Source organism: Centropristis striata, chromosome 3, assembly GCF_030273125.1.
Source record: "Centropristis striata isolate RG_2023a ecotype Rhode Island chromosome 3, C.striata_1.0, whole genome shotgun sequence".
NCBI classification, from domain to species: Eukaryota; Metazoa; Chordata; class Actinopteri; order Perciformes; family Serranidae; genus Centropristis; species Centropristis striata.
The window spans coordinates 13,820,425-13,846,453 of record NC_081519.1 but is presented as its reverse complement, the minus strand read 5'-3'; the positions used below and the strand labels follow the sequence as shown (position 1 = coordinate 13,846,453).

The window sequence follows — 26,029 nt, the reverse complement described above, 5'->3', positions numbered from 1 at the left end:
AAAGAAATGTACCCTTATGCATTTCGGTTAGTTTTCCCGCTGGATCGAACTCGCACTCAGCGACTCCTAAACCAAGTATTAACTGAACCGTGACTATTCTGTACCGTAACACCCCTAAGAGGCACCCAACCATGAAGCTCGAAGCAGATATGAGGATTTAAAAAGAAACTTAAAGCAAACAAACACATAGAGACTATTAGCATGCGTAGAACCCCTGCCCCACATTCTCCGATTACTCCTGATAATGATGTATGCAACACACCACCCACACACAGTACAGATCAATACATAATTACACTGACAATTAGTATCATTAGAGGGGTGCGAGAGATGGGGATTTGTTGAGCTAAACACTCCTCAGAGAGAGAGAAAAAGGTCAGGGAAAAAAAGAGCGAGAGAATTAAGCAGCTCACACAGAGTCTGGATGGGGTCTTTTACAAAAGGTTTTCTATTGTCCTTTAATAATGGGATGAGAGCGACACTTGAACACAGAGTGGGTGTGACATTGTTAGCTCGCACACACCACTGTGGTGCAATCAAAAGTCTATCCGGTATATAAATTAACCAGTTTCGGATTTCAAAATCAAATTGCCAAATATTAACCGAAACACGACCCATTAGAACCAATAACGTTCGAGACAATCCGCCCGATCGGCGTCTCCGAGCTCAACTCATTTAGACTGTCAATTAACTCTGCTCATCAACTCTGGCTCAATTAATCAGGTCTAATTACTTAAACGCATTTGCCGGCACATCCTTTTAGATTAGGTCTGCAGAATAGGACTGTGTTTTACAAAGACCACAAGTGAGTTACGTTGATTAGATGATAATCATAATGATGGATTTAATAAGGTTAGCTGGCCAATTCCACTTTGTCTTTTCTGTAACAATGTAATGAAAATCTGCTCCGCTCGCATAATGTAAGCTCATGACGTGCAGGATATTTGCTCGACCATCAAACGGCGGAGAGAAAACTTGATATTCCATTATTAATTTTTGTCGAGCAAGTTTCCAGAAGGAAATATGGGAATTTAAACAAAACCAGGAAACTAGACTTAAGAATGAATGCAGGATTGTAGAAATAAAGAGAACTCATTGTGTGCTGTACTGCATCCATTTCAGCGAGTCACTGTAATATTCTGCTATAGTGTGTGTCCTTATCAGCCATAGGTAAAAGGATGGGTTATATAATTTGCATCTGCCATACTGTTGTAATCAGTCTCCTGGGTGCAACTCGCCACAGGATGTTACTTATTCTGATAACCATGCTGCTCTCAGCAGCTACCCTGAGGAGACACACACACACACACACACACACACACACACACACACACACACACACACACACACACACACACACACACACACACACACACACACACACACACACACACACACACACACACACACACACACACACACACACACACACACACACACACACACACACACACACACACACACACACCAAATAGTTTAGTATAAGAAACAACACCGCAAGAACCCCACCTATGATTACATGATAACAATAAAAAACATTTTTCAAACATATTCCAAGGAAAGATGCATCACAGCACCACCCACACTGCTCCACTAGTAATGTCTTGCACAAATACCACAGCAATGAGCTCAATCACCCACAAGATCCTAAAAATCTCAAATTAAACTACAAGTGATCACCTCAGTATGGATTTCAGGTTGAGAATCAAATCTCCCCTTTGACACCGATGGTCATGCAACAGCTGGCCTATGGAGCATCAAAAAACGAATACTTGAGATTGACTCTTATTATTCGCTATGATTGATCTCCGATTGATTGGTGCATTGGCTTGTGACAAAGTTCATAACCTCACCATCAATCTGGGGATCAAGAGAAAGCAGCCTGACATTTTGAATAGACCCTGGGTTGGACATGAGGCTCATGTAGAGACAAGTACCAAGGGTGCTCCTAGTGAGGAGAAGGAATGTTCAAACCAAGATTGTTTTTTCCCTCTAAACAGACTTGTAACGCTCCATTTCCATTTTCAGTCTGTCATTGCCTCCACTCTAACCGATTACCATGGGGGGGGATCAAATTTTTCCAAACCAATCACTAGAGAGCCAAGTATCCATCTGAATATAATGTCACTTTAATACAATGCTGATGCATCATGCAGGGGAGGAAAAAATAACCTACAATGATAGATATTGAAAAAACATGAGTCTAGTGAGATCTTGTCTAAAGCAGTCACCCTTGTTGTTATTACTCTTTGGTTCAATTGTTAGTCCACTCATTGGTTTTTATCCAAGAAAACGCTGTTTCATGTCATGATGCCAGACGAATCAGTCATCTCAATAAAGTGGTCAAATTTGAAATACTTCTAGTCTTCTAGATGAATAGTTAAATTAAGCTTGTATATCATTATCAGTAAGGTTAAAAAGAGTGTGTTTAACAGCATCACTGCCCATTATTAAAAAAACTTTGGCCTTCATCACAGCTTGCTTAAATGGATTCCACTGGTGTTTTGTATCACTTCCATGTACAAAGGTGTGTCACTGAAACTGATGGGTTGAGGAAAGTTTGGGTGAGATTTGAACATCCTGTCTTAAAAAGCAGTTTTTAAGGTTATACTTTTTGGGCATTTTTGCTTTTTGACAGAGAGAGAATGGAGACACAGGGGAAGACATGCACAAAATAATGCAAAAGCCATAACAATTAGAATGTGCATGATCAGCCCCAAAAGAAATACTGCAAACGGTCACTGGACATCTATCTCTACAACCAAGGACTGTTGCACAGTGTGCTAATGCTAATATGAACACAGCTCCCTGTGCTGCCCTGGTGTTAATTCCCATGACTTTTCCATGACTTTCTATAACTAAATAAGTGTTTTCTAATAACCCAAAAGGTTACAGCTGGCTAGTTTAATGTTTTGCTTGCTGTGGCGAAAAGCTGCTGGAAATCACCATTTAATGTGATGACTTTAGCGAGTCAGAAAATATACTCTGCAAAGTGACCCCTGAGCGAAAAGATCCCCTGACTTTCTCCACCTGGAGGACGCCTCTATAAATTAAGTGATGTTTTATAAACACCAGAGGAGTTTTGTTGTGTTCCTGAGTCCTCCTTATTATAGCACCTACTCCGAGATATACACACCCTGTCAGATGAGCCACAACAAACACATACACACAAACACACACACGCACACACACACACACACAGAGGTGACATGACAGAGAGTCGTGCCGCTGACGAGGACAGTGTGGTGGCCAGGTGACGGACACCGATATTATTTGTGCAGCAGCCAGCGTTCAATCACCCTCTCCTCTCCCCCCTCTATCTCTCTCCTCTCTTTCTGTCATCCGCCCTTTTCTCCTGCTGTTCTTGGCAGTGGTGGCGAAAAGATTTCTGGGGCTATCACTCTTTCTCTCCTCCTCTCTTCTCTCCGTCGGTGAATCACTGCCTCTCCTTCAAGCACACCCTGGCTGTAAAAGGTTTGCTGCTCTCTCCTTGGCTGTTTTTCCTTCTCTCATTCTCTCCCTAGATGCCATTTTTTTCTGTTTATTCCTTTCTCGTTAATATCAAAACTCTCGTGTCATACAAAAATTACATCCCTGTATCGCTAGCTCGGGTTATGTGTAGTTATAAGCACTTTATTATCTACATATGGGATTTGACTGCTTTCGTGAATGCGAAATTGCACAGAAAAACATTAGGAAATCAGATTTTAAACACATTTAAAGATGTTTTGACATCTTTTTTTTTTCAAATCTATTTCGAGAGATTAAGTCTTTCCAGTCAAATCAAAATTCCAGCTGTCATCGATGAAAAACAAAACATCGACATCACATCCAAAACACAGTTAGCCAGCCGTGACTGCAGCACTAAACATGGCTCCACATCAAACTCCTCGTGACTGATATTGTTGGACATTTTCATGGCTCTAACATTGAAAAGAACATATCTCCATTCTTCATCTGGCCTGCAGCTCACTGTTTTGGTTTCCTGTGTTTCAGTTAGCGTACATATGCGTGCCTACAGTTCAGTCATTTCAACAGCAGCCAGTGCACACAGGATAAAAATGACTGAACACACAAATCTAGGCATTATCACAGCAATGCGTACAGTCAATTTGCCTGTGTTCTATAGACAGTCAACAACACAGCTGCGTTTTCCTCCTTTTTGTGCTTTTTCTTTCTCAATCCCTTCCGTTTTCCCTTCAAGCCTCTTCCTTGGCTCACTCTGTTATTTTCACACTCACTCTGTGTCTCTCATCACCTCCACACCATCCTTTAAATTCCCTTACTCTCTCCTGTACGCTAGTTTGGCGTCTAACTCTTCCTCTCTCTCCGACTCCCTTGTGCCGTCTCATTTTTACACCCACCCACGTCCTGCACCTCTGTCTTTCTCTCTGGTTCTAGCTGCAGTCTCTCTCATTTACCTTCTGAAACTTACGCTCACCTCTATACCTCTCTCTCTTTCTCTCCCTCCCTCTCTGTGTGGAAATGGTTTATATTGATCCACTCTCAAACCGGAGAGAAGGTCAGGGGTTCACTAATAAAGCTCAGGGACAAAACAGAGACACGCAAACACTCGGGGGCGCACACACAGCAGATAAATATAGCCAGGTAACACGGCCGAGGTGATGAATGGTGTGTGTTTGACACACATATTCTTATTACAGAGCTGCCTCTAATATGCCCAAACATTTGTGTTTACAGGGAAAACCGCCACCATCTCACTTTGCCCATAAACATATCATCCTAATGACGGCCAGAGGCTAGAAATTATGATCCAGCACAAATATGAATTTCACACACGGAGCTGACAGAGCGGCAGGTCATCCATCATGCCTGTGTGGCTAACAGCTGTCCAGTCCTCCCCCACCCTGCACTGCCCTCTCCACCGCTCCGTGGCAGGGTCAACCTAAACGTATTCACCCTCCACCCCCGCATCACACAGCCTTTCCCACACTGCTCAGTTGAATGTAGTTAAGATGGGCATTTATGAGTTTGTAGAGGTGCGTTTAAAGTCCTTGAGTGGCTGGGAAAACCTGGGCGGGGTTCAGGGGAAAACGCCGACAGCTTAAATGTGGAGAGTTGTGGAGCAGGAGATCTGCAGCTTTTAAACCTAGATCAGCTGGAGACATTTGGATGAGGCAATGACTCCCAGTTAGTTTTGTAAGATTGCCCTTTACTTAAAGTCCAACTGCTGCCAAAAGTAGCCAAAAGCGGAAGGAAAGTCCTTTATTTCAGTTCTGCTTTCTGATTCACTCTTGTCCGAGTTCCTCTCTGCTTGTTATGTTTACAATGTTGCACAGCACCGGCTCCCACACTGAAAAATGATATCATGCATCTGAGGTCAGATTTGAGGTCGCTCAGACACCGACTGAGGTTAAGGTCAGTGGTGGGCAGCTGACATTAGGTCACTGCTTAGGGGCAAAGTGGCAGACGTCATTAACCTGAAGCTCCTGAAGCTGACCCCGCCAGCCTCGCTGCTGTCTTGGGGTCAGCCAATCAGCTTATCTCTGAGGCTATTACATCACCATTGATGACAGCTGATATGGAACAACTGAGAGATGTGTAAGTGGTGATAAATTAGTGTGAGTGAAAGTAATCCTTATCAAAACTGCAGTATCCATGGTAACAGGCCTGTCTGACAGAATGGGATATGGAAGCCATATTTGATTTTGCCTATTACACAGCTTTGTTGAATACTCTGAATGACTCGATGAACATTCAACATTTCTGACCAGCAGACCTGCTGCTATGGACGCAGTGGAAAAAATAAAACCAACAACATCAATTAAATAATTTACAAAAATTATAATTTGGTTTCAATGTATTGATTTCTTTAGTAAGTAGCCACATAATAAGTGTGATAGAGTACACAGAGCATATCATTATTGAGAAATAAATCCCTTTTTGTAGACTCTTGCATCACCAGGTTAGGATTCATTTTGCTTGCAGTACATTATCCCTTACTGGTCATGCTGGTCATGTGCTTCCACTTCTATAACAAGTAATACAGGCTACACTGGTAAGGCCATGTTAGACAAAATGCAAACCAGTACGTGTAGTGTGGAGTCTTATCAAAAGCTAACACACTGCACAGCCATTTATAGTCCTTTGAGGTTAGATGGAAAGTCCACTGATTGAGAGTCATCATGACAGCAATAATTTTCTCTTCCAGCTAAATGCTGATGAGGTAAGCAGCACAGCATAATGCAGTTATCTACCTTGCATGTGAATTTGCACACACAGTATTTGACTGGCCACAGCACAGTGAGTGACCTCATGATGCTGCACTGCACTACACAAAAGATTCAAATGCGTTGCTGTACGAACCTGCGATTCGTACCACAGCACTCTTCACCCAGAGCTCCTGCTGCACCAGTGCAAAGGTCTAATTGAAATAAATGAGATAGCCTGTATTTTGCCTCGGAGCTATTGTCAGTGTGATGTGCCCAAAGAAAGAAAAGCACAAAAAAAAAAGAATGAAGACAACCACCGAAGAGGAAAGCGACTATATCTACAGAAGGTGGCAAAAGAGCGGAAGAAAGGGAGGTGAAAGAGGACTCGGCTGGGTCATTCCCATCACTTACACGACCACAAAAAACACACCTGTGCACTCAAGCTAATGAAGACCTACACAGAGAAAGAGTGCTATTCTTAACCAAGTATTCCACTCCATTAGATACAACGCAGGGTGAATGGTGTGTGTGTGTGTGTGTGTGTGTGTGTGTGCGTGCGTGTGTAAAAAAGACACCTGCCAGAAAAAATGGTGTGCACTGACATTTAAAGAAAAAAGCTTTAAAACAGATCTCTTAATTAAGCTATCTTGAGAGAGAGCGAGATGGAGGGGATGGATGGGTGACTTTAAAGAGCACACGGGATAGAAGATGAGGTCACTGAAGACAGGTGGTCAACTAAAGAGTGCGGCACACTTAACACTAATAGATGGAACAAAGACAAGAGGATTCAGGCAGATGCAGTCTGAATAGAGTGGGTAAGCAATGGGAGACAAGAGAATGAGGCATGAAAGTCGGAGAAAATAAAAGAATGTGAGCAGGTATATGTGTTCACTATAGAGAAACTGGAGTGTGTGCTGTTGTGTCGGTCTCTAGTGTGTGTGTCTGTGTGAGCAGGGGTCCTCTGTAACGCATGCAGGGCCATGCACTGTGGATCAGTTAGTAAAAACCAAGTCTAGCTCATGCTATCCCCCAGGATCTCACACTGCGGTGCACCGAACCATACCGTGTGTATGTGTGTGTGTGCGTGAGTGCTACTCCTGAGTGACATTTCACAAATCCAGGGGACTGGGCTAATGATGTCCCCTGTCTGACTAAATCAAAGCACCAAGAGGTTATGTGGAGAGGGAAAATGGGCAGAAAAAAAGTGAAAAAGAAGACAGCCGGAAAAAGAAATGAGAGCTGTTCGCACTTTATATTAACCACTGCAGGCCTGTAGCAGTGGTCCTTATGAATGAAAGAAGCATAAGTAGGCCAGTATTCAATTAGCTGGCGCACAAAAAGGGGAAGAGTAGAGAAATAGGAGTAGCAGGAACAGAAACTCGTCAACATCAAGCATAATCTTTCATATTTTCCCATTAGACTGGTTCCTAAAGGGCCAACTAATGCTAATGTAGTCTATGTCAATGTCAACATTTTACTGCCAAACTGCCATGATTACTGCCATTATATTTGTGCCTCGACTGATAAGTAAACTGATTCACTCTCAGGAAAAAGGCTGTAAAGAAGTACATACTCCAGAACTAGCACAAAGAAACGATTTGAGTTGAGCTTACCGAGTTGATGCAGGCGAGCTCCTTGTTGAGCAGCCAGGGTAACGAGAGTTTCCCGTCTCCCTTGTAGCAGGACTGAATTCTCTCTTTGATCTTCTCTTTTATCCTCCTCAGGGTGAACAGGCACAATGCTGACTCTTTGGGTGGTTTGGCCCGATTCTTTTGACCCTGAGAAAAGACGGTGAAGAGGATGTCTTCATTCTCAGAGATCCCCAGAGAGTTGGCCAGCTGCCGGCCTGGCCGAGCCAAGAAGGCATCCTGCACCAGGCGGTACTCTACCCCGTCTTTAGTGCAGCCAATGGGGAACTCGACGTAGGAGTAGAACTTGGGGTCGTCCACACAAAGGCGGACAATTTTGGAGGTGAAGAACTGCTCTCCGCTAGCGTCCGGTGAAGTCAGTTGGGTATCCAGCTGCATTGTTAGATAATAGACGAACTGCTCGCTGCTGAAGCTGTAAACATAATAGATGTCGAAAGCGGGAAACTTGGACAATGTGTCCGAGGGGATCTTCAGCTGAGAGGACACAAACTCATCCTGATAGACGAAACTGAACATGTCAGCATTTTCTTCATTCTCCATCAGCTTGCGGCTGGACAAGGTGGGGAAGTACTCAGACTTGCCATCGATGGGGGTTCCGATGAACAGCTTGCTGGTCGGACTGTGGGGGGAGCTTATAATGACCCCGGACATGGTGCCAGACTCTGCCACGCTGGAGAGGTAGTGCTCCTTGCGGTGGTGGGGCTCACCCAGCTTAAAGAGGTCATCCAGACGTAGGAACTGGCAGATCCCCTGTGAAGTGCTGCCACAGGCAATGAGGCGGTTCTGTGCGTAGTCTATGAGAAGAAGCTTGTTCACATTGGGGGTCTGGGCCAGGTCATGAGGGCATGACTGGACACTGGGCGGAGGGTAGCACTTCTCGTTGTCTACCACCGGGCCCGTCATGTGGCTGCGCAGTTTGGTGAGGTTGCTAGACAGCTTGAAAATCCAGTTGACAGCTCCAACATAGACTTCTCCAGTTTTGTTGTGGATGGCCAGATGTGTGAGCCCTGACTCAGCAGGGACAAATCTTTTGAAAGGTGGGGGTTGGCCTCCAGAGAAGGATGAGCTCATGATAAGCAAAAGCCCCAAGAGGAGAAACATGTTCCCCTGGCCGGGGGAAGCCGTTGACCGAGCTAGGGGACACATATCTGGGCTGTCTAGAGGCAAGGCTTAGGGGGATGGGGAAGGTGAAAGAGAGGAGGAGAAGGAGGAGGAGTATAAGCTCTGGTACCAAGACCCAAGTCAGTTTTTTCGTTTTTTTTTTTGCTCTTCTGTCCAGGAATAAGGGAGGGCAGTTTGAGGGAGAGAGAGAAGGATGAAGGGAGGGGCAACCAAACTCCTATTGATCCGCTGTCCTGTTCTCAGCGTTGCAAGCCGTCATCAGGAACATCATCCACAGAGGCACGAGGTGGGAGCCCTGGAAGGCAGAAAGAAAAAACACGGTGAGCGTCCAAGAAACATTTCCTATTGATTATGCATCAAGGCGGAGAGGCCTAAAAGGCTCACAAATTGCACAGCCAAAATTAGAAAAAGTTCAAGTTGACATTTGCCCTGGTGATAAATAAATAATATCAAATCAAGTCTGGGAGGCAAATGTGTCTCTGCATTTAATTATGGGTGAAGATAGCAGGGGAGGCATGGGCCGGTTATTAAAGGCTCTGTACACATAATGGGAGTCTTGCTGAAATGAGTTATAGACTCACAACATTGAACTCTTTAATATTTCATTACTTTCAACTTTACCATGGTGGCTTTGGAGGAGGCAGAGGTTTGAAAAAGTGCCACTGGGCACTGTTACAGTGACAGCAAGCAATTTATAGCCAGGTCTGCTCAAAGGCTCTCCTGTCATGATTTCAGTGGTATCAACACACTATACAGTATATTTATTGTAATTATGCCTGCAGTTCTGGCAAGTGTATCCAGGAATCAGGCTCTTACGGCAGCACAGCAGGTTGCAACACACACATCTTCCCCCAGGGAGCCACAGTTACACCATATATCACACATATCAGGATAGATATAACTTAAGCAGACTGAAACATAACAACTCTTGGCTGAGGGCTGTGCTGCATAGACAGGGTTCATACAGAAGTAAAAATCCAAGCATTTTTCAAGGTACCTAAAGCAAAAATGTTCCCAATTTTTATTATGCCAGTTCACAAAATAAATGTATACCCACAGCAATAAATGTATTTTGACACTTTGTTTATTTTACCAGCTGTTCATATTAACTTTCATTTTATGTTTTGATAATGGCGACTATTTAATGCATTTAAGGGATCAACAGAGGGCTTATCAGCTTGTCTGGTGTGAAACGCCAGGACACAGCAAACAAGATGATGGGATTGTTCATTTCAAATAGTAAAAGATTTGTATAGATTTTTATGTAGAAAAATCAAGCATTTTTCAGGGACTAAATCTAATCCAAGCGTATTTCTAACCTTGAAAACATAATGGTTTAACCATTATGTTTTCAAGGTTAAGCATTGACCAAACTTTCAAGACTTGGTATAAAGCATGTTTGTGTTTTTGTAAGGGTCATTACCTTACCTGCCCTCTCCCTTTATACAGCAATGACTTTTTTTCTTAACACAGTGATATTTTCAGTTGGACTATTTCAGCCCAATGCTGCCGGCATTATTGTTCTCTCATACCGATTGTATAATTCTGATAAATGAAGAGCGGAAGCTTAGCAAATACACATTTACTTAGTTCTGCTTTAATTTATGAGCTTCTTCCAATTGCACTAATATATTTCATGCAGCACACACTACACCGAACAGCTGGTATATCTTGACAACCTGCGATGCAGACAACAGACGTGGTACATAGAAAGGGCAGGAGTGAGATAATTTATAGGATGGAGGTTTTACGCGTAAAGGACAGGGAGAGGAGGAGAAGAGGAGGAGTCCAAAGGGAGAGTATTTGCTCCTTTGGGCGTCCTCCAACGACAATGCAATGATGATGAGGAGCAGGGTTTGCCGGGCATGTGCTGCTGCTTGACAGGCCAATCATGTTCCCGCAATACTGGGACATTAGCTCTCCTGTAAATGCTGATTATGCAAAACAGGACGCAACTCTCCCAGGGACTTCAATTTCACCTTGACTATCAAAGTGTCTGCGCGAAGGGTGTTTTATGGCCACTCCGAAACGGAAAGGATGAGAGACACTATGGAGAGATGAAGAGGGTAGGAAGAGGGGGAAGGGAGATAAGGGAGGTAAAAACATGCGATAGAAGAAAATCAAAAGGAGGACAGAGAGGGAAGAAGCCAAGAGGAATGTTGAGTTTTCTCTTTCCTTTTGGCCTTATCTCAGTTTCCGCCTCCTGCTCTCCATGTGGTGAGCCGCAGGAGCAAGGCTATCTATCTATCAATCAGCAAGCATACAGGTCAGAGAGTGTGGTCAGTTTACCAAGCTCGGGAGAATGAATATGTTTCAAAAACCTGTTTCTCTTTTGTTTTCCACAGCTATCTCTGAGAAAATGCGGGTATGTGTGAAAAAGAGAGCAAGAATGATTAAACACTCAGAGGAAGAAAAATGCACTTTTGGAAGTATTGAAAGAATTAAACACCTCAGTAAGAGGAGTCATTAAATTGCACATCAATTTTAGTCGCTGCTGCTGCTGCAAATAGCGTCTGAGAGAGAAGAGAGCGAGAGAGAGCAGGAGAAAAGAGAAATAGTGGTGGCGATGTTCATGGAATAGCAAACCGTAGCTCAGCTGAGACAAAGCTGGCCAGGTTCAGGGAGAGGTGGTGTCATCCAATTTCCACAAATGAAATGCCGGGAGAAGACGTATGGGAGTGAGAAAAAGCATGGTGGAGAAGAGGAAAAGAGCAAGAAAAAGGAGAGAGGAAGTATGGGAGCAAGAGGAGGAGAAACTGTGCAGGCAGACATAGAAAGAGAGGAGCAGAAAGGTGAGTGAGTAGCAGCAGGAGCCAAACAAAAGGCAGCACTAGTGCTGCATTTTAATCAGAGCTCTACCTGTGCTTGAATCAAACACCAGGGGAGTCCCGCGGATCGAGGCACCTCAGCGAGGTAACTGCAGACAGAAGGGCCTGAGCTGCAGTTATCAGATATACCCTCACTCTCCATTCTGTGAGATTAAAACGACTCAATGCAGACAGCGGCCCCTTTGACATAAGCAGCCGCAATAAAGTGACACGCCAGCCTATAAAAAAAATCTAATTTCTTGCTCAACGGTACGGTCTCGCCGCGCAACGAGAGCAGATGCCAATTTAAAACGTGGCGGCACGTAGGGAGGCCGGCTGCCTCATTTTCCTTTGTCATTTCCGAGTGAGGGAAAGATACAATGAGGCAGAGTGAGTGAGCGAGCAAATGAGAGGGCCTGATAAAGAACGACCCAGAACGTGAAAAAGAAAAAAACATCCCTACAGTAATTCCTCTTCATTTAGGGCCAGCCACGGCTTGATGTAAGAGAATGTGAATCACACAACAAATTGCATCTGGGGGTCTCCGGCTGCTTGTTATCTGTTCTGGTAATAAGACGATGACATCACGGCATTCGCTTTAACAAGCACGTTTGTGAAAAGACGACGTGGAGTTATCCACCTCAAGACTAACAGGAGAGCAAATGGGTAGTCAGAAAAAGTATCATTCAATAGAGGTTTCAGCCCTGGTAGCAAACATTTTTAACAACACCCGACCCTACAAATGGGCGCCAAACTCCCTCTTTCTCAATCCTACCACTCCCACCCTGTCACATAAGACATGCACAACTGTTGAGGATATAGTCAATCACTCAACATTCCTCTTTTTTCTTAAATTTCTCCATTTTCCCTTTACCTCCTTATCCCTCTAAACCCTCTTCAATTTCAATTTCCTCCAGAGTTGAAGTGAAATGGTGGGAAGACCGCTGAAACAAGGTTGCGAGCCATATCTGGCACCATCAAGGAAAAACATGTCAATCATTCCGGGCCGGAGCGTGTCTGTGGCTTTAGGAATGGGCAGCCACCATATCTGGAGCCGAGGCCGTTATCACATGAGGGAAAAGCATTAGAGAGGATGGGCTGTAAGGGGCCAAGTTGATTGGATTTTATATCGGGACGCCATATCAATTGACAGGACTGTACGGTGTCCGTATGGGCATTGGGAATTGGAATGAGGGATTGAAAGGGATGTAGAAGACATAACAAAGAGGTGAAAAGCTCTGAAAGGAGGGGTCCTTCCACAGCTTTGGTTCATTTTGGTTATTTGGATTAGGAGTGGTGGGAATATTGAGAAGACATGTGGGTGGTGGAGCGTTGTCATGTACATTGTGAGGAAATTCCAGAGGTTGGTGAAGTGGTGAGCTGTTGGTGACTCCTGTGAGCTGAGCTGGATCAACTCTCCCTCTCTCGCCCACTTCTCCAAAGCAGCTAAACCTGTCCGTTCAGATAATGGTCGCTGCTCAGCCCTAGAGCTGTGCTGATTTATTGCCGGTGGCATATCAATTACAGCACTCGCCACTGGAGGGGAGAAAGAGGAGGAGAAGGTGGCGAGAGAGGGATGATGAGGAGGATGGAAGAAGAGCAACAAATTCTCTACCCTCTGCACTGCATCACAACATGTGTGTCACATCGGGGATAACGGGAGGAGGAGGTGAGAGGGTGGGTTTGAGAGAGAAAGAAATTATAACCAGGAAGATGGCTGTGTGTGAGAATGAGGGAAAATTAATGCAAATTCTCAAGACACACACTCTCACGATGCTCAGTCAATTATTGTAACCCAACCATAGCATAATCGAGTAGGTTACTGAAAGCAATATGGTTTAAAGACACACACTGGGCGCACTTCAACCCACACACACCAACTGCATATCCTCGCCTCTGTGCACAAATGGTCTCTATATATATGCACACAAAAGCATGACAAATGCAGGAAAAACACAAGGAATTATGCGCATGCAAATGAAAACACACATGTACAAAAAACCCTAATGGGTCTCCATCTTAATCTGCCCTCCACCTCTTCACTCAGCAGCCAACACACTCCAGAGATTGGAGATTTGCCCGGGGGAGGAAAAGGAGATGGGTGAGGGGTGGGTAAAGGATTGAACAGCACAAGGAGGCGGCAGGAAGCGGGCGGTGGGGCTGGTTAGAGAGGAGGTAAGATAGAAGGGGAGCCAAGCCCTGAAGCCTTAATCCTCTCCCAGGGTCTGCCTAATCTCACCGCCACTATCTGCATATGGGAAGAATGGATTACCATCCCCCGACACACTGACGGATGGATGGATTGAAGGAGGGACGGGTGGCAATCCCTGGACAGACAGCAGACACACAAAAGTCTGGCTGAAGTTATTGCAGGGAAGGGATGTGGGTTGCTCTCTAAACTATTTCTGTGCTTTGAGTAAATACACACTCACACACGTACTGCAGGTAGGCATAGTACAAGCTAGTCATTTGCAGCCTGTTTAGCAAACCGATGTGACATCTGCCCCAATCAGAGGGTGTTTCAGGGGCTGAGAGGGCAAGGAGGGGGCTCAGACCACCAATCTAAAGCTAAAATAGTCCTCCTAAGGCAACAAATCTCAACACTGCAACAAAGCAATCACTCTGTCTGCAGAGGATGATCACAGCATGTCAGGATTATTGCAATAACTCACTGGAATATTATCAAAAATGTACACACTCATTTGTCAGTGTCCATTGAAATCTTTTCATAAAAGGTCACCCTTTTTCAATAACAGCTAAATCCCAGCAGAATACGCATTAATAACTGCGTACGGATAGTGTTTCTGGGGTGTCCTTGGGGACAATATAACCAGAAACAGTCGACCCTGAGATCTGATATTCATTTTTGTGTCATTACTTCATATTACAACAAGAAAAAAGTGACAAAAAGGCATTTAGTGACAAGTAAAGAATATCCAAAATATGAACAAGCACATTTAGAGCGCCAAAGTCAACTGTCCCTATATCGTATTCAAGTCATCCGGCAAGCCAAGACAAATCTCAGAGGAGGTAAGACCAATTTTCAAGAGGTCGGACAACAAAGCAGTGTTATATATTGTGGTATCTTGTATCATTTCCTTCCTGCCTTGGCTGGGGGAACAAGCTGACTGGCAAGTCTTAAGGCATATAAAAAGTCCTTATGAGTTCTGTTTTAGTGCCAACGTAAATCAGTTTAGTGGAGGACAAGCGCCGGTGCCCTTTCTCTCCCTCTCTCTGTGGCAGGTGGCCTGCCAAAACAAATGCCTTGTTCCAGAGTACAAAAGTAGTGTATATGTGAGTGTGTCTGTTGGGAAGTCAGGCACTGGAACAAATTGAACCCCCCGTCTTTAAAGCACCTTGCTGGGCTGACTTTCAAGCCATCATCCCGGCTGGAGTGATAAAACCTGATCTAGACCGTCTAGCGGATACACTTGACATGAAGGAGTTGAGTTAAAAAGCTATGCAGGAGAAACACTGGCCTCTAACACTGTCCTCGGTTCGCTTTACGTTAGTTTTGCCAAAGTACATTAGCCAAGAATAAATTCTTTACAGCGTAGGCTTTACAAGCTGTTCAGCTCTGTTCATAAAATAATGCAATCTGAAGATTGTAAAATTTTTTTTTTTTTAGAAAGTCACAGTCGTAAAAAACACATAGTAATGTACAATCACTAAAAACATGAAAAAACGACTTAAAGGCTTTATACTAAAGTCTTTTTTGTTAGCCTGTTAATCTGTAATAATCTGGTTGATGGCACTTATTTTCACTGCCCTCCTCTATTTGTTTCCCAGGCTTGAATCAGTGGCCCGCACAAGGCCGAGGGCACAAACTGCCAGACAATCCACTCACACATTCAAGGGCCGGAGTGGCAATAAGTGCAAGGACAACTGCTTCTACACCCAGTGAGCTTTATGGATAACAGATATGTGTGTATGTGTGTGTGTGTGTGTGTGTGTGTGTGTGTGTGTGTGTGTGTGTGACAGCTGCCACTCTAAGACAGTAGACAGACTGTAGGCACGACATCACACAAGTTCCTCCCCTCCACATTCCCTGCGACAATAAACACTCACACACTCTTGTGTTTTCAGAGGTAAATGGGATTATGTGCTGACAGACGTGCAGACTTCAGACACACAGTGCTAGAAGTATGTGGTAATATGTGTGTGTGTGTGTCTGTGGTCGGTCACAAATGTGTGCCCCTGCGCTCTGAAGCTGCAGTGTGCAGTTGTCCCGGCTCTGCCTGCATTTGTCGAATGTGAGTCAGGGGTAGTAGAAAGGGGTCACAGGCCACTTTGTGTGTTGAAGATGAGGCTGTAAGAGCAATCACCACACACACACACATCATGGCAACACTGACACCACACTGTAAAACTTTTTACTGTAAAATTACAGTAAATTACTGGCAGCAGTTTTGCCAGTAAGTTACTGTAAAATTTACAGTACCTCTACTGTATTATAGAAATACAGGTCAGTTTACTGACATTTAGCATGACATTTAAATGTTTAACTCTAAATTATGTTACAACTAATCCATTTAAACTCTATATTAGGATTGCTGGAAAAACAACACATTGTGATTATTTCAGCCCAGACAAAAAAGAAATAAAATAAAACTTGTCTTCTTTTCGAAAATAATGACTTTATTTTTCTGACATGCTCAGCTAAAAACCTGAAAAAAATATATATAATTTTGATCGTTGGAATGCCTGAGCAATCATGATAACTCCCACAATGCATTGTTTTCACAGCAATGTACTGTACAATCATAATACAGCAAGTTACTGTTAGAATTTGACTGCAAATTTACAGCAAAGTCTTACAGTGCAGCTACTCTGACAACTTGTGTGAGTGTGACCGCTGGCGATCCAACCTGGAATGCAAAGGGAATGAGCAGTGGATGAACCTCAATGTGGAATTTGTCACCTCATCAAACAAACACATACCATGTATATTTGTGTGTGTAAGGTAATCTGTGTGACAGGTGTGTGTGTGCCCTACCTTATCCTTCATATCTTATCTCACACTGCAAAGTGAGCCTTTAAGCATTCTGTGTTAAGCAATGAGTGGGCCAGCCTTTGTGTTTTAAACACTTTCTGAGCAGCTCAAGGTGGTTGCATATTAAACGGCACCATCTCGGCGCTCTGAACACTTTATGAACATTGTGTCTGATTTGGCTGGTGAACACAGGGCTGAGCGCCCCCAGGGTGTCTCCAGGCATGCAGCCCTTGTCATTCCAATAACACAAAGAGCAGACAGACTGTATTCGTCTCCATCTTCGTATCTAACCTAATCTTCTCCATCGAATCCCCTTGTCCTCACGCTACTTCTTTCCCACAGCTCATATCTCTCTCTCTGTATCTCCTGTGTCACATTCTCCACCTTTTATGAGTCATAGCGGTGCAGAAACCCAAATAATAACCCAATACACAGCGATCACAACAAACTAAACATGAGCACAAGTTTTCTCCACCCGGTTCCTTCTCTCAGGGGTGAAATTCCTGGAAAAACAAAGGGCTTCATTCCAGCTGCTAAGACAGAATGAAGCAGCCATCACATAAAAACCTGCCCACATTTCAAAAAGGGAGAACGCAGACAAACAAACACACTGATGCAGGCACCGTCAGATTAGTGGTTTACTCTTAATCTCTCGACTGCGTTTGTGCGACTGGGTCTTTCTTTCCATGACAAATCCTGTGTCTGTCTGTGAATTTGTGTGCGTGTGTGTGTGTGTGAAGGTGGGAGAGGTAGGCAATATGTAGGTCAAGGCCACAATGTGCATGGTACCGGTTACAAAGTAACGCATTAATCGTGCAGTTAGTTCAACATTTCGCCACAGGCTCACAGAGGCTATATCTCTCTGAGCCTGTACTATTGTCTGCAGCATGAAGCTAAGGCTGTTTCTGTTTGACATGGCTTAAAGACAACAACAGTGTTGAACGATCGGAGCAGGTGATGACATGCAACAGCAGGTAGTTAACTTAACTTGAAGTCATTCTCAACACAGAAATAGCCCCAGATGATATCTTGCGACGCAGGATTACATTTAAACACTTAAGAACTTAAGAAGAGATTTTTGCAAGTTTTAGCCCTTTACGACATTCAGAAACATTGCTTTCTACATTTTCTTTCTACATTTTCTGGTTATATTGTCTCCAACATCCTACAGGACAAGGAATAACACTTTCTTCCACTTCCAATTAAATAAATTAACTTGTGTTTGTGTTTGTGTTTAGCCTACTGTTACTGTCAGGCAGTTTATGTCGACAAACCGAAAGAAACAAACTCTCAAAGTTCTGATGTTTCTACACGAACCTGAATGCAACTACTGCATCAACAAGAAATGAGAAGATGTTTGGATTAATGCTCATAGGAAACTTCTTGGTTGATTGATGACTTCTGTAAAAAGAATCTCAAAAAACACAGATCCTCTATCATATCATCTGTACCCACAATGATGGTCTTGGGGTCTTGTGCACTTTTGTTATATTCCACATTGTGTTGGTCAAGGGACACAGTCAGAGCAAATTCAGTGAAACAACAAAGTCATAAAACCAAACTGCACCTGCATAGATATTTTAGGAAGCTGCCCTGCTGAGTGTGAATGGTGCCGGGCACTGTTATTGCTAATCACAAACCCAGCATGCACGTACATGCCACCCCATGACTTAAATCAACACTGAGCAATGCCAGTCACTATGAAGGTCAACCACAAACAACCTCGCGGTTTTCCCAACAGTCATTCATACCGCCAATCAAGTTGTGGTTTGAGCTTTCTAAGCTGCTTGCACAGGTGTTGATGTCATGAAACCACAGGTGAGGACAGATTCACTCAGTGGACTGAGAGTGAAGTGGAAAACCAAGGACATTATTGAAGAATATCAACTGGCCAAAACACATTTTTACACAGTATATACAACATATTGTGGTACTGATTGATTCCCTGACCCTAATTAGCTTTAATGTGGTTTACAGTCATGTATGTTGTATTGAAATGATAAAATACGGCCTGTATAATGTATGTTCATTTACTTGATCCACCCATGAATAGACTGTTCTGAGCCCTTTCTATTACAACAAAACCGATGCATTCCTCCACAGCGCTGCTTATTTTCTCCCTGCTGAGTTCACTATAATGGAATGCAGCCCGCTCTGCCCAAAACAGTCTATTACCAAACACTGCTGTCCTCTACTGCGACACCCTCCTACTTTCTCTTCCTCACACCCTCCGTTTATGAGCCTGATTGACCCTTGACACCCAGAGCTGGAGTTGCACTGCTTTGTAAAAACATGCCAGAGAGTGTTGATTGTTGAAAAAGAAAAAAACAGGCATGCCATTATAAATCCTGTCACTAAGGATTTGAGGACAGTGCTGTAGTGGGTGGAAGAGGACTCGCTTCAAGGGGAAAGGTATTAAAAAGAATCACTGTCTCCTTTTGTTTTAATGGCGCTATAAAAGTAGCCTCCCCTTCTTGGACTTCCTGTTTTCAGAGTAGGCTTACGTGGACCGCCAACATTATCAGTACGTACTTCATGAATGGTTAGCTCTCTCTGGGATTGGACAAGTATTTGAAACTGGTGTATCAGCTATTAACCAGCAGTGAGCGCAGCAGCTAATGAGAAAATATTGCAAACTGCTGAAATCAACTCCAAATTGACATTAATCTCAGGCAATAAAACTGAAAGGACGTCCAAAGTACAGTCAGTTCTTGGTCTTGTCATATCTGTGATATCCCTGGTTGTTGTGTTGATGGGAAGAAAATGACGAAACACACGTCTCTAGATAAAAACCAGAATCATTTTTTCATTTCCCTATGAGATTGCATCATAAAGAGACCGACATTTGACCTTTGCACTTCAAAGACTTGACACAAGTCCAAGACTTAATCTAGCTCATATCTCCTCAGCTATGAGTTCTTCTGGTGCCCCATCACACTTGATATGGTCTCCACTTAATAAGTTTATTGAAACAGACAGACAACTGACCATCTGCTCTTCTTTTCCCCCTCAGTCTGAATCATTACATCATCCAGTACAAGTTAACACAAATAAATGTCCTGCTTTGTTGTAATGACAGAAAAAAGCACTCAAACACACAGAGAAAACCACACAAGTGAGTTACACACAGTGTGTCTGGGCTGGTTCACTATTGACTCAGACAGCGTATTTATCCATCTCTGTCCATTAAGGCCCATACTGTTTCCGGATGTGTGCTGTTGAGTATTAGTAACCATATCATTGGCTATGACCGCATGGCTTTATCCTATGCTCTAAATGCTTTAGGACAGGCGTGTGGCTTGTGTCACATGGTGTTTAGCAGATTAATGTCCACAGATGGGACACAAGACATCAGGGTTAATGCAGATGTCTCTGCTTAGGGGAATGCGGGTTCAAATCTTTAACAAGGAAACCATCGAATATACAGTGATAATCCATGTTAGATATTAAAAGGGCGCAGACAGTAGGTCTCCAACATTTAATGCGTGCAGTCCATAGGTTCTTTGTAGAAGATTTGGAAATAATTTTGCTGCATATTTCAATCTGAAGAAAAGAGGCATCATAAGCTTCCTATTTTCTGTATACAAATCAAGAAACAATGGCCCAACAAATGAGCCAATCTGCCACTAAAAAATACATTGACCCATGTGGTCAAACTCATCACAATATGCAGGAAGATTCACAACAGCATGCACAGTGAACAAAGATGCTTCAATGTCCAGGAACTCAGTGGGACACGACCATTCATTTTGTTTAAATTGCACTGTTATATCTGAGTCATGTGAGGCCAACGCCAATTATCTTCAGTCGCGCCGTTGTGGAGCTGAAACAAAGGAAGCTCGTCTATCCCAACTGTTTTTAGCTCAGGAGATATTCAAGGCAGCAGACAGCATGTGTGTGAATGTGCGTGCACACCCATGCATGGTGTTCAGTCACCAGAATAGGGGCTTGTGAGCTCAGACGATTTCCTGTCTTGTCCCAGATCATCAGCACATACTGTATTCCTGGTGAAGCGCGACACACATCGCTGCATGCATCACTGCCTGACTATAGAGGCGGAGACAGAGACAGAGACGATGGCTGGTGTGTGAATGTAGGTATGGGACTAAAACCTTATTCACAAACAGTTAGAAGTTAGCTGTGGCATATGTAGTGTGACACTTTTGAGGTTACTTCCTTCTCTCTTTAACTACATACGAGGCTAAATGTACATTTAATGATACCTACGGACTCAAATCGTCTCAGGAAAGAGAAAAAAAATCTGAATGAGATGGGAGGCTGGAGAACAGAATGAAAAAATATAACAGAGAAGAGGCAGATCGAGTGAGAAAGGGTGTAATAATCAGGCGGAGATGAGGAGACGAGAGAGAAAATGGTGCAGGTGAAAAGGCGAGGTGATGGAAATGGAGGGAAAACAGGGAGAGATAGAGGGGTGAGATGAGAGGAGTTAACGATACCTTTTCAGATAGCCGGCGAGGTGGAACGAGGAGGAATGGAGAGAGATAAGAGGAGAACAGTCTGTGCATGTTTAGCTAAAAGGGAAACTTTTTTTCTCGGCTAGTGGGCAACCGAGTGCCTGTCACATAACTATACCCAACACCACTCCAACTCAGACGAACTACTTCAAAAACAATACTCTTTATGGTGCCGCACTACAGCTTCCACGAGGATTTCACATTTTTTAGAGTTTTAATCGAGTGCCTCAAGAGTTGCACATTTATCACTACACGCACTAAAATAAGAGAAGCTGGGAATCATTTTGTAATAGCGGAAACCTGTTTTCTGTTGTCTCTCTATAGAGAAAGAGGAAAAAGGAAATGTCTCAGCTGATTTCAGCTGCCTTGAATTCTTTTTTTTTTTATTATTATTATTATTTCCATATATAGAGAAATTCAGGTCACCCAGTCAGGCTTCAGAGACTTTATTTCTCTATACCTCAACGAACATCACAGCCTGCAGCACTCGAGTTTGTATATTTTTTTCAAACCTGTGAGCAGCATCTCCTTTTTAAGTGTTGTTACTGTGAGATTCTTACCTTTACTGTATTTCTTAGTGTGAATTTTCTCCCACTGTCCAATTTATCTTATGCTTATCAAGTTAACATCTAATCAGATTCCATGAATGTGGAATCAGTAGACAACAGATTTTGAAGATTTGGGCATGGGACTGTTTCTGGTTTCCGTTTGTAGTCCATATGTAGCGCAAGTAATATTGATCAATCACATTAAAGCAGGCTTTGGTTGACTGCAGGTAAACAGTCCACAGATGTGAGAAGGAGTTCTGAGATTGGTTTGCATCAAATGAAACAATGAATTCTCTTTGTTTGGTAACAATAATCAAAAAATGTGCTGAAACAGTACAGAATGTAATACAACAGCTGTTCTTTTATAAAGTGCATACAGCGACATAGCTATATACTCACAAAACAAAGAGCTGTTTAATCTACCCACCTCTCCAGCAAGAAGTAAAACTATTTTCTAAGCAAATACAATCATTCATTGTATTGTATCAAAATAGCATTTGTTATACAGGCGTTTAATTAAGATTTGCTGAAGTTATAACAGATTTTTTTCAATAAATGATGATGGACCAAATGGCAGCCAGAGTCTACCAACTTATCCACTAAAATGTCCCTCCCCAGGCCAAAAAGTCTGAGCACTCTAACTCCTGTCTTCAGTCCAACCCGTCCATTTCATGATCAGAGCCTTTTCAGAGGTGGTTATGCTGTTCTTGGAGCCCACCCAAAAGGAAGGGCCGGCCCTACTGGTTGGTCCAGAAGGACGAGTAACATCAGCCATTGTGAGTCAGTCACAGGGCAGACAAGAGGAGGGAGCAGCAAGATTCAACACGAGACAAAACACACAGCAACCTCGAGCACACGTTCATTAGGTCATATTACCGAGACTGTCTCTCAACTTGGCAGACAGCACAATTAATAAAGCTGCTGCGAGTGTACACAGGGCGTGTGTGTGTGTGTGTGTTCTGTGGGTGTCCGACGGCCTTTGTGTCCCTCTAAGTTTACATTAGCCGTGTCTAAAGGTAGCCAGCGACAGAGGGAGGGAAAGCTGCTGTGAACGAAAAATAAAAAGGAGTATAGGCGGATGAGAGACAAAGCCAAAACTGTGTCCAAAGAGCTTGTCAGTGTCGTTACAGCAACAGGGCCTGAGACGAGGTAGAGCGTCGGAGAGGAGGAGGAGGAGAGCGTGGGGGAGGATAAGAACAGACATGGAGAGAAAGAAAAACACAGAGGGAAACGCGTTGGAAAGACAGAAATGTGAGCACAGAGGAAGAGAGATAAGGAGAGACTGGTGGGAGCGGGGGAAGATGAGAGGAAGAGTGGTGAGTGAGAGGAATGCCAGAGACAAAGAAGGGAGGAGAGGAGAGAAGAGGGACTAAATATATCAGCGTCTTGTTCAACATAACACTGAGCTGGATATGAAAAGTCTTCGGCGTAGCTTTGGCTTATAGGACAACTGCTGCACTGGATGCTCCGGGCCTGAAGCTGCAGACGGGCCCTTCTTGTTGTAGGCTTGCCAACTCTTTGACAAGAGAATTGAGAAGGAAGACAAACTTCTCTGTGCAAAGCCCCACACAGAGTGTGCCCTACTCAGGAGATGAATAAAACCAGTAATTTTAGTCTCAGGTTTGAATATTGCTGTGCATGGCAGACACAGACTCGCTGGGGCTCACAATCATTGCATGATAAGAAATACTCTGCTCCCTGTGGTTTTAAATGTGTTTAAATGTTATTTGCCCCAGTCTGATTAAGTCTCCCCTGCTTCTATTGCATTCCAGCTCACTGAATAAGATCCTCGCTCCCTCCACCTCTGCATTCTCAGCGGTCCACCTCGCTGTATAGTGTACAAATATATCACGCCAATACCAGCCAGGCAAATGACCTGCCATGTTCCACGGCCCCCCTGGGACCTACTGCCACTCATAACTCCCCAATCCCTCGCTTATTTCAGCCACTCAACACCACTTTCCAAGCAGATTGAAAATATGGCCGAGGCGTTATTTGAGAGCCATTATTGCACATTGTTTGGGTATTTATGCAAGCTAGGCCTCTCGGCTTCAAAGTGAAGTAGATGGCGTCTGTAATGATGCAAGAAATGTTGGGATATATGCCAGGCTGGCAAGTGTAGGTGCAAAACTGGATGGAGAACCGACATGGGGGCTTTTAGTTTCTGCAATTTATTGTTGAATAGGACGGGAAACGTTAGCTGTATTGAAACGTTTGATTTTATTAAGTGCCAGGCCAGCCATGGATGAAAACAAAGCCAGCATGTTAATGTCACAACAAGAAAAATAATCAATATCAATAAAAACAAGTGCAGTCCCAATATGAAGCAGAGTTACAGCAATCATCGAGCAGCCCTTCTTGATATTGCCAGCCTTGTTATCAATGTATTCTCTTCAGCATAGCTTTGCCCTCAGTCCAGTGTCTGAACTGACTTAATACAAGCAACCTTTTGTTCTCTGCCAAATCACTTTGCACTGAGCAAAATCAGTTCTACAAAGCTCTGGAATTAAACCACAACCTAATATGTCTTTGGTACAAGTGGGCCTTGACCTATTATTTGACAAACGCTGTTTGATAATGGGATTCAGCACTAAGCCGGTCTCCATCGCCGCACTGCAATCCACTTTCCTCTGCAGGTCGGCTGACCCTTCCCTTGGTGTGCTGAAGGATGGCTTGTATGATCTTTTTCTGGCTTGTTAAAACTCGTGATTTCACAAGGGGGAAAGGTTAGAGCTCGCACAACGACAGGAACCTGTCACCAGAGTCGTGCTCGTGACCTCTTCCCACAATGAGAGGCGTCCTCAGAAGATCCCCGCTCCTCTCTTCCCTTTTCTCTCCCTCTCGAGGAATACTGAAGTCTCGACCTGCACGCCTCATTTGAATTTTAACTGCTGCCTTAAACCCAGGAGCAACACGCACGTGCACATACAAACAGTTCAGTTCAATCGTGGAAGAGAAAAGCGCATTTTCCAAAAGAAGTGACTCATGAATCGTGAATTTGTGTTGGGGAAGGTGTCTCGCCATACGCCCTGACCTTTCCAAGGAGAGAAAGAAGTGAATCTATTTCTCCTGGCATTGTTTGTATGAATCGCGAGGCAGCAATCATTAAAGCCTAATGAATAACTGGGACAAAACAAAGCACCGACACACTCTAGCCATTTCTGCCCCCCCTCAAAAGGCTACATTAGCATCTTAAATGCAAATGAAACTCTTGCTAGAACGCAGACAAGTCGCTCTTGGGGGAACAAAAAAAGAAAACGCATTACTCTTTCTCCCTAACCTGTAGACTCCAACAGTATGCAGTGCAAATACAAGACAAATTTAACTGCCTTCATGGAGGTGGCCATTAATTCCTATAAAGATGGTAAAAAATGGAGGGAAAAGTGTGTTTGCAAGGCAGATGCAGGCAGTTCAGTTCAGTTCAGTAGTCTTAATTTTGATCCTTTTTGGGTAGTCACATGCATCAGTCTGTCACGAAAGAAGGGATATTGTGCAGCTACATATGGGACTTAACAGGCACACTAGAACATGAAGCTTCTTTGTAAGCTGATTCACCAGGAAAGGAGGCGGAGGCGAGAAAATAAGAGACTCAGAGTAAAAGAGATCGAACAGATTATGTAGGGTGACCACAACGGCTTTGACCACCACCAAAAAACCTCTTAAAGCTGTTATCATGTCAAATAAGAGAAATCCTGGAAAGCCTCAACTGCAGCGCCGCTCTGAACAGTTATTTTACAAGCTCCCGGCTGAGCACACAACCAAATCTCTCACTTCACAATGGATTTCTGAGTCATCCATCAATGTATGGACCGCTGTGGTTGTGTGTGAATGGATGCCGATGGGCGACGCTTGAGGTGCTCGGTCCAGCGAGCGTGACTACGTGCGGCCTAGATCTGGCCTCTGAGTGAAAAGGCAGCTAATTTGGGTCAGTGTGTTGCTGGGTTGCGGCCTTAGTTCCTCTAGGAACAGATATGAATGTGTGTGCATGGAAAGTGTGCATGTGGGGCTGGTTAAACTTCATCCACGGTCTGTTTTCCAGCTGTATGCGTTTCCTGTGCTAAGCTAAACTTGTCTTCTCTCTCTCTTTCTCCGTCTCGTGGTAATATGGTCTTGATTAGCAGGTCAGCTGCTGTCGTAGCGGGCAGGCAGACTTATCCCTGCTATGTGTTTGTACTGGGGGTCCTCAGGGAGAAATATGTCAGCCTGATCCACAGCTTGGACGAGACCTTCACCACCGCCTCATACTATGAACATGACAGGAC

The 26,029-nt window shown here is 43.8% G+C and overlaps 1 protein-coding gene across 1 annotated transcript in view; it reads right to left on the bottom strand.

The window, feature by feature from the left end:
* LOC131968168 (plexin-A1-like) overlaps nt 1-26,029 on the bottom strand; it is a 213,803-nt gene that overhangs the window by 168,191 nt on the left and 19,583 nt on the right. Inside the window, exon 2 of the mRNA XM_059328924.1 lies at nt 7,787-9,239. Within this exon, the coding sequence (XP_059184907.1) occupies nt 7,787-8,968 (1,182 nt within the window). The 5' untranslated portion in view covers nt 8,969-9,239. The remainder of the gene's footprint in view (nt 1-7,786; nt 9,240-26,029) is intronic.